The following is a 13,863-nucleotide window of genomic DNA, read 5'->3' as shown; positions in this document are numbered from 1 at the left end:
TAGATCTGAACAAAATTAGCTTTGTGGCTTTTCCTCATTCACAGTTACATCACTGTGTCGAATGGTGTGAGCGGCGTCGTCGTGCTTATGCGTGCGTGCGAGCGGGAGACCGGTATCCATCGATGTAGCTGGCGTTGATGTAGTCGGATCCCTGGGTGCCCCGGATTGCCTGCAGCGCCACCCGGCTGCTGTCAGGCGGAATCACTGTGAGCAGGCGATTCTTGAGCTTGTTGCACGGCAGCGCCCCCGACGGCGCTGTGCTCACCCGCAGCTTGGACATCTGCAGGCGCTGGGCCAGGTGAAACAAAAGGTCGGACAAGGGGAGCATGTCGGAGAAGGGAAACAGAAGACGGGGGAGGGAGAAATGAGAGGAAAACGGAGAAATGAGGAAAGAGAATGAAGATATATAACATTATTTATGCATGTATGTGTACAGCTTGCATATACGTGTACAGTATGTACACATTTTTGGGGAGCGGTAGTTTTGCGTTTAGCATGCTGTGCTATGAACCTGGAGGGCCGAGTTCGATTCCCGCTCACGGCCAACATCAGTGATTAATATTTGAACCGGTCCTGGGCCTTCCCGAGGTCGACTTCGCCTCAAATGAGTACCTGGTGCAATGTGTTAACATGGCCACTTGGGAGACAAAGGCAGCCGGGCATGGTGCTGGCCACCGACCCCCTCGTGTGCCGTGCCGGCCTTCATATGTGCTGCTTGCTAACAGCACTTGCCCCAACAGTCTGTTACAGGTTATATGGGAGATCTTTATCTTTATCATCTGGGCAGTTCCAATGATTTTGGATGTACATTTCAGATGCAAAAATATGTGGCTCATCTTGAGTATAATCAACAAGTGTTTTTTTTTTAACTTGGGCATAATGTCAATCAAGACTGAGATTCAGACAGAAATCATTTGGCTACCATTCTTGATAAGTGAGAAATTCTCATAAAAATACTACGGTGGTGGACGTACTCAGACCAAATTATTTTTTACATCCACGCTGGGATGGTGCATTCATTGCCATGTACGTGTCAAACTATTGACTCATTCAATATCTATGCCAAATGTTTTAAAAACATAATTACCTTAAAAATACTACCCACTATGCATTGCCATAGTAGTTTTGGCATGGCGTGGGGGGGCCCTTGTAGACACAGGATCTGAGCCTCTCCTGCCACATGGGGGGGGCCCCCCCTTCAGACCATAGCCCCCCGGTGCAGCTGCACGACCTGCACTCTCGACAGCGAAGCTCCACCAGTGTCAATGTGCAAATCACCACGATGTTTTTGCAAGGTTGAGGGTGAGCGTGAGCGAGCTGTAGGGCTGCCCACCTGGAACTCGAGGTGGAGCCCCGTGGTGCGTGGCTCCGTGTGCGACACGCTCTGGCTCAGCCGCTGAAGGTGAGCGTGCAGGGAGCGGGCGGGTGTCTCCGTGCAGCCACTCGACACCGCCTCCACCAGCGCCGTGTGCACAAACGCGTACTGCTCCTCCGTCTGCACCATGTAGTTGCGCTGGGCTCGCATGCAAGTCACCTGCAAGCATGCAAACACACATACACACGTACTGACAAATGAGACAAAGATCCCCCCGTGTAGCCTCTAACAAACTATTGAGGGAGGTGCTGTTTTGCGAGTAGCTAAGAAGGGCGGCATGGCACATGAGGGGGTGGCTGGTCAACACTACACCCAACCGCTTTTGTCTCCCCAGTGCTGATGTTTACACACAGCACCAGGTATTTTTTTAGGACTGAATCGACCTAGGGGAGGCACACGACACAACGTATAGAATACACACGTACACCTACATGCACATATACCTCTAAATACAAACTAGCGGTGATACAGCCTTATAGACCGTTGGAGCAAGTGCTGTGAGTGCTTATCAAGGTCCACATGACGCACAAGATGGTGGTGTGGCTAGCGCCAAGCCTGGCCACCTTTGTCTCACCAGTATTAAGGCTGAGCAAATTTACAGGAGGCCCAGGACCGGCTCTTATATCACGAGCCACTGAAGCGAGCCGCGGCTGTAAACTAACCCCGGGTCACTGGGTTCATAGCATGGTGCCCTATCCACTCTCCACACATATATCTCGATACACACACACAAGTTTCAAGCTCAAGGGGTCGTCACAGTTATTGCTGTTGATTTTGCAAGTCTACACCCGTCCTCCAACAGCAGACCCCAACATCTGGTGTTAGTCCTTTGGTCGCTGATCTCCGGATGCCATTTGAATGCCTGTCTGTTGTTAAACTGCCCTCCTCCAGCAATTGTGTGCAACATTTACCTGTCATGTCCGATTCTGAATTTCCAAGTTGATTACCCACTCTTGCCAAGAAATTCCTAGAATACCAGACAAAGCACTTGTGCTAAAATGGCAGCTTTTTTTTTGTATAGTTACTTGTTAAAAGTCCGGCAGGAACGCCGACGTTATGCCTGCGTTGTAGTTGCGTTCACGTTGAGCTAATATTGTAGTTGTTTTATAGTTGAATTGTAGATGTGTTGTAGTTTAGATTTTTTAGTTATGCTGTAGTCGTGCTGTACATCTGTTGTAGTTGTGCTGTAGATCTGCTGTAGTCGTGTTGTGGTTGTCTTGTGGTTGTGCTGGAGAACTGCTGTAGGTAATGCTGTAGCCGCGCTGTAGACCTGCTGTAATTTGTGCTGTGGTCGTGCTGTTGCCGTACCTGTCCATACACATCGACCGTGTGTTCGTGCTTCACCCTCTCGAGCGCAGCGTCGATGACGATGAGGCAGCCCGTGCGACCCACACCCGCACTGTGGGACAGCAAAAGGAGAAGAGGTCGAGAGGATTGAGTGAGAGATCAAGAGGGAGAAGTCAGGGAGTAAGCAGTGAAGGTGTGAGAGGTCAGCAGCTGAGCGATCTGGGGTTAGAGGATTGCGTGTTTGCTGCTTGCAACTGTTGCCTTATGACCGTAACTGTGTGATTGTTGTGCGGTTGTGTCCATTTGACATGACTGCGTGGCCAGTACGGCCCATCAGCATCATCCCTCTGGGATTGATAACACATTCTTGCGGAGGGAGCTGGTAGGAATGCTGGATTGCTCGGTCAATGGCCAGGGTCAACGGCGGCGTGGTGTATTCCGCAAATATGCCTGACTGTGAGGGCGGGCACAAGCCGGCGTGAGTGGGTTACACGTTGAGTTTTATAAGGGCACCACGGGGTGACCAGCCCCTCCCCACCCAGCCCCACCCCCCACCCAGCCCCTCCCCACCCTCCCTTCCCCTCCCCACCTAGCCCCACCCTCCCCACCCAGCCCCTCCCCACCCTCCCTCCCCACCCAGCCACTCCCTCCCCACCCAGCCCCTCCCTGCACAACGAACAGACGGACACAATAATCCCCTGTGGGTTGGTGTAACCAGGAGGTTTCTACCAGTATGAGTAGCACTGCTGCGTGGGAAGTCAACAGTGGTTGTGCTTTCAGAACACTGAACCCCGTCATTACAATGGGAGACTTTCAGTACTGGCTCAAGGCCAGTAGCAGAGATGAGCTCTGCCCTGTGCTTATTTGTCCAGGAAGACTTTGTTGTATGCCTGTTGCATGATTATTATTGTTGTATGATATCACTGTGTTGTAGTACTGCAGCTCTGGTGCTGTTGTAATGTTGTCAGCGCTATCTCAAAACAAAGTGGGGCCCCTGTGCAGATGTGGAAAGAGTGCCCCCCTTGTCACAGGTATAGAGACGTGCAGAAAACCGAGAGAGAGACGTGGAGACAGCCATAGACATGCACAGAGTGAGTGCATGCAATACACTTTTGGATTTATATACCATCTAAAATATCGTCACATCTCACTCAGCGCAAAAACAGTGGGATGTGCACCATGGGGAGAAAGAATAACTAAATACTGTATGGCTTTCCTTTACATGAAAACAAAGATAAAGAAAACAACATGCATGGAGACAGTCACAGAAAGATACACTGAAAGACAGAGACAAACATAGAGACACTGAGTGAGACACTGAATAAGACACAGAGAGACAAACGGAACATTTTGGAGGGCCCCTATGAAACTGAAGGCCCTATGCACATGTGTAAATGGCCACGGACGGCTGTTGGACAGTGCTTGTTGTTGTTGTTCTGTGATTAAACGTGTTTTGTTGTTGTGTAACTGTTATTCTTTTGTTGCGGTGATTGTAGTTGAGCTATTGTTATTGTTGTTGCGGTTTGGTGATTGCTATTGGGTTATTGTGTTGTTGTGACTGTGAATGTTGTGGGAATGTTGTTGTGGTGTGATTGCTGCTGTGTTGTTGTTATTGTGACTGTCGCATTAAATTATTACAAAACTATTTAAATGTTACCAGGTAAGGCCCACTGAGCTATGTAGCTCTTTTTCAGAAGCGACCTGGCCACAAATGATAGCTCGACGAAGTGGCTCGTCATGTGGAAATGTATAGCCAGCAAATTCTCTTAAACACATGTTTCTAAATGTGGAGGGGAAACCCGGAGGACACGGAGAAAAATCAATGTGACCACGGGGATAGACAAGCAAACTCCAAATATACAACAGGCGTCAGGGACGGGATGGAACCCACGACCTCCTGCAAACTAGGCAAGGCATCTTGCCACCGTGGCACTCCACATCATGCTGTTGTATGATTGTGGCATTGTTGTATCGTGGTGGTGGTGTTGTGGTAGTATCTTTGTGTTTTTGTTGTTGTTGTATATTGGTGTTGTTGGTGTATCGTCGTAGTGTTGTTGTTGTGATCGCTGCCTGCAGTGCACGATGAGGGGGCCCCCGTCAGCGGAGCTCCCCCACGCGGCGCGCACGCGGCGCAGGAAGGCGAGCACGGGGGTCGGGAACTCGGGAACGCCGTGGTCCGGCCACGCCGTGAACTGAAATTGCCGCACGTCCCGGCGCTCCGTACAGCCAGACTACAACAACAAGAATTACACAACAACCATTATGTAACAACCGTACAACTGCAAAACCAAACAACATCCCAGATCTGTAGCATTGAGAGTCAAGGGGAAGTGGGGGGTATGTGCAAATCATTTGGTTTTAGTAAACACTGGATCAGGGGTTTCTAACTCACCATCACCATTAAGGTCTTAACCATTCCCCCACCAGAGATCGAATTCTCCTCACTGCCAACATCAGTGATGAATATCAGAACCAGTCCTGGGTCTCACCTAGGTTGGTGTGGTTCGGCCTTACCTAGGCCTTCAACGAGTACCTGGTGCGGTATGTAAAACATCACCACTGGTGAGACAAAGGTGGCCGGGTGTAAAGCTGGTCACATCACCCCCTCGAGCACCGTGTTTGACCTTTGTAGGTGCTTGCTAGCAGTACTTGCCTCCAAAGTCTGTTAAGGCTATAGGGGGATCTTTTTCGTGGTACACTCATGTGTGTATGTGTGTGCATACCCGCGTGAGAGTGAAGGAGCGTGTGCTGTATGTTGCCAGCTCCACTGTGTCCGTGAGTGTGACTTGCACGAGGCCATATGACTCGGAGCCCCGGTTGGGCCAGTACTGATCACACTTCACCTGCACAGGGAGAATGGAGAGACAGACATCGAAATGTACAAGGGTGTTGAATGAAGACACAGGAAGACACAGATATATAAGCATTACACAACTGTGGGAATTTGCCTATTTATGTACGTATGAAATGAGTGTACATAGTATATACATGTGTCTGTATTAGAGTACATATGCCACATGTGCCATGCCGGCCTTCATGAGTGCTCGCTAACAGAACTTGCCCCAACAGTCTCTTAAGGCTATACGGGGGATCTTTGTCTTGGTATTCCACGACAACAAGCCATGCTCAACGAACTCATCTGAGATTTGGCAATATGGGATCACCGCACGAGACGGCTGGATGAAGCAGGCTCAACTGAAGACCGCTAGCGAACACCGTGGAGTTCTGCCGAGGCTCCCAATAAAACTCTCATCGAGGTCCTCACCACTGCTCCACGTGGCTTTGATTTGATAAAAACACTGTGGTGGCTCCCATCATCGACTGCTTCAGAAGATAAACGGGTCGTTGCTGTGCACACCTCTTCCACCAGTGAGACATTATAGGTGGCCCGCAGTGTGACTGCGGCCACTCGAGCCAAACAATGGAGCATGTCGCCAACAACTGCATTCTACGTCGACTCTCTGACGGACCAGTCAGTATTGGTCATGCTACTACAGAAGCCATCACTTGGCTCACAAACTTAAACCTGAACGTATAATTGACACATTTGCCATACTCTAGAAGAAGGGTACATAGTTACAGGTGAAATTGATAATAGCTGGCTTTTTTGTCACTGAAAGGAAATATCTTGAAGTGTTGGCTGACTGATCTTCAGGAAATAGAGTGAATGCTGATCAGCCAATTGAATGAAGTACATGTTGTATATATGAACCTTATGGCAGGACACCGGGGTCCCGAATAAACGGAAGTCAAAATCGTAATTGATGAATTTATTTTTGGCGACTCCATCCCATCACGCACATAAATGCCGCGACCCACCAAGCGCGGATCATTTTGTTGTCATGTCGCCCAAGCGCAATGCGGACGAATGCGCAGAAGAAACAAAACTTTTCAACTTTGATTAGCGCATCGTGTAGAGCTCGTCGAGAGGAAAAGATTGCCGTATCGTTAGCCTTCAACAGACATAAAATGACGTCGCAACGCAGTTTATGTGAGAGCCGGGGGCTTATGGGACCCCGGGGTCCCGCCATAAGATTCATATGTGGAAATACAGTGCGATAGTGCTATACCACAGAATTTACTGAGGTTGTGGACGTTAGCATAGTATATGCCATTGCAGCAGTATACATGCATATTCGTTAGCGCATATGGGTATGGCTGTGTGCCAAGTCTCGGTGACAGTTCTCTGCGGCTGAATTGGCGCCTGGCTACTGGCATCTAAGGGCGCCACAGTGACGAGATGTTAACTGCCTCGCCTGCTATACAGGTCGTGGGTTCGATCACGACCCTGACACCTGTATATTTGGAGTTTGCATGTTCTTCCCGTGGTGGTGAGTTTTTTTTCTTGGTCCTCCGGTTTTTCCCTCCACACTTAGAAACATGCGTTTAGAGTATTTGGCTGTTAGAAAAATTTCCACATCATAAGCCACCTCGTTGAGCTATCATTTGTGGCCAAGTCGCTTCTGAAAAACAGATACATCGCTCAGCGAGCCTTATCTGCTAAAATATATTTTTTTAATAGGTTAGTTTAATAGATACCCGTGAGCGCTCCTCCAGCTTTGTCATCATGACGATGGTGGAACTCCGCTGCTCCCACACCATCCTCCAGAAGTCGGCGACCGTGTCCGCGAGCGGGCCCTGTGATGCTATGTACGCGTTGTGCCTCCGGTAGCCGTCAATGTAATTGGCGTTGATGTAGTCACTGCCTGGGACACCTGCGAGCGTGCGCGTTGACGGAGGTGGTGGCAAAAGAGCGGTTGTCAGGAGCGGCATTACCGGCAGCAGGAGCAACATCACCACTGAAGCTATCCGCATCATCAGCCATGGTGGAATAAGCAACAATAACAACACTCACTCAGAAACTATTATCATTAAAATCATGAGCAGTATCACCATTAACCTCGATGTTAATTGGAGCAAAAGCAGCTTCAACAGTAACTAAAACAAAATATCATCAATAGCAACAGTAGTAGCATCAGCATCACCATCCTTATTGTAATCAACACTTCATCATCATCACCACCATCATCATGACAATTGGTACCACAAATGGTACATTTATTATTATCACCAATATCAGTAGCAGTAGTATCAACACTAAGATCATCTTCATTGCCATCAACACAATCATCATCATTCACAGCGCAAGCAACATTTTACATGAACACACCAACTTGACTGTTACATCAAAAGCTAACGAGTGAATTATTGAGAGAATACGTGAGGGTGAGTGTGCACGTTGTAGTGTACCAGTGTGTGTGCGTTTGTGTGTTAGTAAGATTGTGTTGGCGAATAGTGGGTGAGTGATTGCGCGAGCATGTCACCGTCGATGGTGTGCAAAATGACGCGCGAGTGGTCGTAGGCGACCACGTTCGCGTATCGGTTCTTGTGTTTGTTGATCTCCAAGTTGGAGTGGTCCCACGTAAACTGCTGACCTGGGTCTATAGACTAAAGATACAAGAACACATACGTATGAATAAACATACAATGACAAACACACACACACATATTCATGCAAATTCTGATACGAAGAAAAAAGCACGTAAATACGACACGCACAAACATCTAACCCATGCCAACTGCATTTAGGTTTTCTGGCCATGATCTTACTGAGAACACAGCGGTGGTTATCATTAGCATATTAGAGTTCAGCAGTACTCTTGCGTTGTGTCTCACATGCTTGCCACTGCACACAAAAGTTCGGACCCGACCCCGACGCCTGCTGTATATTTGCATGTTCTCTCTCCCGGTGGTCGCGTGCATTTTTCTTTGGGGTCCTCCGGTTTTCCCCTCCACATTTATAAACACGCATTCAGAGTATTTGGCTGCTATACATTTCCACGTGATTCTCCACTTCGTTGAGCTATCATTTGTGGCCAGGTCGCTTTGAAAAAGAGCTACATAGCTCGGCGGGGCTTACCTGATAAAATTAGACATACTTTGGGAGAGGTTTTTCTTTTCTATATATACTTTTGTCTCAATAAGTTCACACCTATTTATAAAGGATATACTATACATGTATATATGTATGTATTAATGTGTGTTTGTGTGCAGCATGTACAATTTGCAGCATGCACAGTGTGGGTGTGTGCAGGATGCATAGGTCCACTCAACCTTAAATGAGCTATTTAAGTTAGTGAGCCTTATCTGGTAAAATATAAATAGTTAAATTCTAGATTTGAAGTTTTCGTGACTACAAGGATCCATACTCTTTGGTTTTTTCGGTAAAGTCACGGAGGTAAAAATAAAACAAATAAAATCACAACGTTTCGGAGGCAACACAAGCTTCCGTCTTCAGGTGGAACCGTTACAGCAAAATTGCTGTGTCAAGTGACAAATTAAATCACGACGTTTCGGAGGCAACACAAGCTTCCGTCTTCAGGTGGAACCGTTACAGCAAAATTGCTGTGTCAAGTGACGGTTCCACCTGAAACGGAAGCTTGTGTTGCCTCCGAAACGTCGTGATTTAATTTGTTTTCTTTTAACCTACGTGACTTTACCGAAAAAAACCAAAGAGTATAAATAGTTTAATTTTAGAGTTTAGTTGAAGAGAGCTTACAGGAAATAACGATAGTCCACGATGGCGCCTGTTTAATCGTATGCCAACAGGGCCCATAACACGATCACACCAGGTTACAACTCAGCCCACTGATAGAGCCATCTCGCCATCTCTCAGCGCCTACGATGCGGCTCTGCAAGTTAAAATTCACGTGCCCGCATATGTGTTCCCGTTGGAAGCGGAGCAGCCTAACGTACAGCCCATCTGCTCAAAGCCTATGGCGACCCAGTGTCACCCATGCCGCTATTATACAATCCTAGTCACATCTATGTTGCACCTACGCCATCCCCACACACTCATGACTAGAGGGCACGATCATATTAACGATTTATCACGAACATAACCACACCTATTACACTTACATAGCATCTAAATCTAAACACATGGCAAAACGTGCATACACAGAGACACACACAATACACATATACACACAGATATATACAAATATTCTCTGTATATCCGTGTAGAATCTTGGGGCAATTTCTGTTAATGAACACTGATTAAGCACATATAAGTAGATACAGGCACATAAACTCTATATACAGTATAATTATGGTTGTAAGTGCTATGTATTATTACATCCAGATGAAATATGAAGCTATCACCTAATTGGTTAATGTTTTGGTCAGTGCTGGAATTAGTCAGAGTTAGAGGCAGTACAGTATTATGGTTCAGACTTTGTGTTAAATGCCTTAAGCTATTGTTAGGGCCAGTGCTCGTGTGAAGGGGCTAGTGTCAGGAGTGTCAGTGTCATTGCTAGCTCTAAGGTAGATCTAGTCTTCTTGGTTCTTTCGGTAAAGTCACGTAGAAGGGAAATAATAAAATAATAAAAATAAAACATAATAAATGACGCTGTCTTCCCGACAGACCTGTTCTTCACCTGAGGACGGCTGCTTGCGTTATGTTTTTTATGTTTTACTTTTATTATTTTATTATTTCCCTTCTACGTGACTTTACCGAAAGAACCAAGAAGATGAATCCCTGCAGTCACGAAAGCTTTAAATCGAGGTAGATCTAGTGTTCGGGTCAACGTCGGGAGTCGAGTCAGTCAGTCAACGTTTTATAGACCGGTGATATCTCGCCCTCCTCACCTCATACTCCTGTGAGAAGAGCATGTTGTCATTGGCCTTCAGTCGCTCCACGTGACCCGCAAATTCTGACACTGGGATAGGCGGATGCATCTCCATGCCTGGCACAGGGCCCCAGCAGAAGAGAAAAATCCTCCATTCATGTGAATGCTCTTTTAAAATCTGTACACGAATCTCTTTAATATATATACATACATAAAAAGCCTAAATGCCAGTCAATTACAAGCATCTATTTTGACAGAGAATTCAAATCTACGGAGAAATACATGCACGGACAGTTGCACACTTGCAAACCCACGTCATCGCATTCGCTGCTTGTTGCAGAGGTTCACAGTTTGAATCCAGCGGCTGTCCTGCTTGTTAGTGGTTGTAATCATCATAATCATACCCACAATGTAATTCGCAAGAGTCGGCCATTGCAAGGCCGGCATCAGGGTCCAAAAATCACCTGCAAATTATTCATGTGCAAACTTAACATTCATTGCCCCCGACTGGCAGATTTATGGTCAAGGTAACTCTTGCAAAAAATACTACCCTGGTCTTTTGAGTTCTGACCTGGTTAAACAAGTGAAACTTGAAATAAAAATGGACATCATTCACCATTGATGTTGATTGCGAATCGAAATCAGGTGACCGGGTTTGTAGGGCAGTGTCAAACTCTGTTCTAGCACACATCCCCCTGCCACCAAATCATAAACCTTCAACTATATGCAAAAAAGGGGCATCTTGCTACGTGAAAAAGGGCTCCTCATCTTACTCTGAACAGTTAGTTTGCCTGTAAATGGATGTGGATCTATATATTGCGAATAGCATGAATCTAAATCCAGATTAATCAAATTCAAATCTGTAGACCTGAATATAATTAACCCATCAGAACCAACATTCAGGAGGTGGAGAAGTGAAACTCAGAACAATGAGAAGTGCATCGAGTTCATAAAACGCAAGTGAGTTGGCATAGTAGGATGTGCGAGTAGTACATCTGCTAGTCACTCAGGTCAGCCAACCCATGATACCACGGTCTACCCCGTAACCAGCTCGCAATCCTTTGCCACTCCACAAGCCCTCACAGTTGTCCTACAGTGTCACAGGCGCCGTGTTATCATCACTACCGCTTAGTTGTGAGTGGCGCCTAGTACGTTTGTACATATGTACTCGTACACAAGTATTACGTGTGTGCAATTATAATCACGTGTGTGTAAATGCGTGTACTGTACCGGGGGTCTGGTGGTTAAGCCGACGCATTTGAACTGGGTCGGCACTGCCGCTGTGCCCTGTGTCTTTGCTGGGTGCCGGGAGGCAGCCCTTAACCTCCGCCTCCCGCTTAGACCTGGAACAAGTCGCACATCGTCATCTTAGTATCCCTAGATCATATAAGCAGTGCCACATTAAATGCAATTGAATTGCTCGTCTGCATAAGCAATGGTATCAATAATAATTTTCATTGCTAGGCTGCATAACCCATTAATTGGTGTGCTTACAGTTGAAGTTATAGTCTTGCAAATCAAATTACAATAGATGTAAAAAAAACTGATGAATAACACTGGATTGCGACTGTAGATACCGTGTAAAGGTAGTTACATTGATAACCAAGATAAGCATTCTTCAAGTGTAGTTCGAACCAATAGACCAAACAAGGGGGCTATACATTTCTCGTTGCGTATGTTGGTTATAGTGGAAAAGTGGATGTTGGACTGCAAGTGACATGACCACTGAGTTGGTAGAAAAGACAACGGAACGTTTTACGTAGCTGAATCTTTCTAGACGTTAGAGAGGTAAGCGGTGCTGCCTAAATTAATAAGCGAATGATACGGCTTAAATTGGATCGATGTAAGAAATATTTAAAATAAATGTGAGACTCCAGTAAATGAGCTGCATGCTAGAACATAAATGTCAGTTGAGTTGCTTGATCAAATCGAGCGATGCAACGACCAAATTTCTAGAGCCAGATAAGCAGAGTGTTGATATAACTGCATTGATAGACCAGGTAGGGAAGTGGTACATTTGATGACAGTTGAATTTTCAAAGTAGATAGATGTGAAGGGGTTGTTACCTGTCTGGCTTGCTGAAAGCAAAGAAAGACATAGACGCATAGTCAGACAGAACTGCTTGCTATGGTGATGATTGTGCAAATGTGGGTGATGGTGATTTCCATATACAGGGAGATAATACAATTGGAGATGCTGTTGGTGATGATAGTGGTGCGAATAATTAAGATAGGAATTAAGCGATAACGGTGACTATGGTGATGATCATTTTGATGATGGTGATGATCAAAATGAGGTTGATGGTGATATTGATGTCACCTCCTGTAAGGATGATGGCGATGTCAATTCTGACGTTGGTAGGGGTGCTGCTGTCACTGATAATGGTGAGGGTGTGATCATGATCATGGTGTTGACCAGCAATGATTGATGATGGTGGTGGTGTGTTTATTATAATAACGGTCATGTCACCTCTTGTAGAGGAGGATGGCGATGACGATGACAATTATGATGATGGTCGCTAGTACGGGTCCCACCACCCACACAAGTCCCTCGTCCTCCCCAATCACAGGCTGTGCCTCCAGAAGAACAGGTGGAGAGCACGGGCTGCTCACATACACGCTCTGTACACACACACACACACACGTACGAATGCAGAAATATACTTAATAATATAAAACATATACTTCAATTCATATATATGTCACGACAATAATTTACCAAGATGTAAAAGTATACCAAATGTATGAATAAATTAAAAGACATCGAAATTATGGCAAAATATGCTCCCGACATCGTGATGTGAGACAAATGCAAAGGTATGTAACAATAACAGACGTAAGATGATTGGTTAAATTGGTAATGTCAGTGAGGAACGAAATGTCTCCTAGAAATCGCAGCCAGCAAAGAGATGTAGCTCATGGACCCTTTTTTAAAAAGAATGGACCATAAGAAATGGACATGGGAGGAGCCCAAATAGAGAAATCTGAAATGTAATTGACTTGATTTTCAAGGATAAACCCCAGATAATCAGAGGTATTTCCATCTTCAGCAAATTTAACAGAGGAAGTGAGGGACAAGGAACACTTCAACACTGTGAACAAGTAGAGAAAAACTAATGACAGGAAAAAAAAACAAGCTCATTAATGTAGAAAATCTAGTTCAGGCGGTATTAGAGTTTATACTGATTAATCAACAGATTCACATCCCTCAAGAAGCAAAACTATTCAATGGATGTAACACCGTTGAATTCATGAAATTACTAATATTGTACTGGGCTGTGTATTGAATGTGGTGGGCAAAGTAAAGAGAAAACAGGCAATCTGCAACTATGAAAAGCATGTTTTGAAAAAAAAGTATCAAAACGCCAAACAAAACAGTGGATACACAGAGCCATGTAAAACCATGAGAAAAATAAATTAGAGCATCCAACACAAACATGCTTGAACATGCCATGACGAGTAGTGGGAGCATGAAAGAGCCAAGAGGTTGATGTTTGGAAAATCACAAAGAGGAGCCCCCTTAGAGAGCAATACAGAACAATAATGCACAGAGACAGAATCATAATACAAT

The 13,863-nt window shown here is 45.7% G+C and overlaps 1 protein-coding gene across 5 annotated transcripts in view; it reads right to left on the bottom strand.

Annotated features, from left to right (window-relative positions):
* The window catches only part of PTPRF (protein tyrosine phosphatase receptor type F), a 201,061-nt gene that overhangs the window by 13,271 nt on the left and 173,927 nt on the right, over positions 1 to 13,863 (bottom strand). For 4 of the 5 annotated variants that reach the window (XM_078885304.1, XM_078885308.1, XM_078885313.1 and 1 more), the window contains 11 exons: positions 12,763 to 12,914; positions 12,360 to 12,371; positions 11,524 to 11,636; positions 10,313 to 10,410; positions 7,987 to 8,110; positions 7,202 to 7,377; positions 5,386 to 5,505; positions 4,733 to 4,893; positions 2,684 to 2,774; positions 1,334 to 1,534; positions 111 to 289 (listed from right to left, as the gene is read on the bottom strand). In XM_078885304.1, coding sequence (XP_078741430.1) covers positions 111 to 289; positions 1,334 to 1,534; positions 2,684 to 2,774; positions 4,733 to 4,893; positions 5,386 to 5,505; positions 7,202 to 7,377; positions 7,987 to 8,110; positions 10,313 to 10,410; positions 11,524 to 11,636; positions 12,360 to 12,371; positions 12,763 to 12,914 — 1,427 coding nt within the window. The remainder of the gene's footprint in view (positions 1 to 110; positions 290 to 1,333; positions 1,535 to 2,683; positions 2,775 to 4,732; positions 4,894 to 5,385; positions 5,506 to 7,201; positions 7,378 to 7,986; positions 8,111 to 10,312; positions 10,411 to 11,523; positions 11,637 to 12,359; positions 12,372 to 12,762; positions 12,915 to 13,863) is intronic. The other variant, XM_078885320.1, reaches the window with a different exon arrangement.

This window comes from Lampetra fluviatilis, chromosome 3 (genome assembly GCF_964198595.1).
Source record: "Lampetra fluviatilis chromosome 3, kcLamFluv1.1, whole genome shotgun sequence".
Taxonomy (NCBI): Eukaryota; Metazoa; Chordata; class Hyperoartia; order Petromyzontiformes; family Petromyzontidae; genus Lampetra; species Lampetra fluviatilis.
This window is presented reverse-complemented; position numbering and strand designations above follow the sequence as displayed.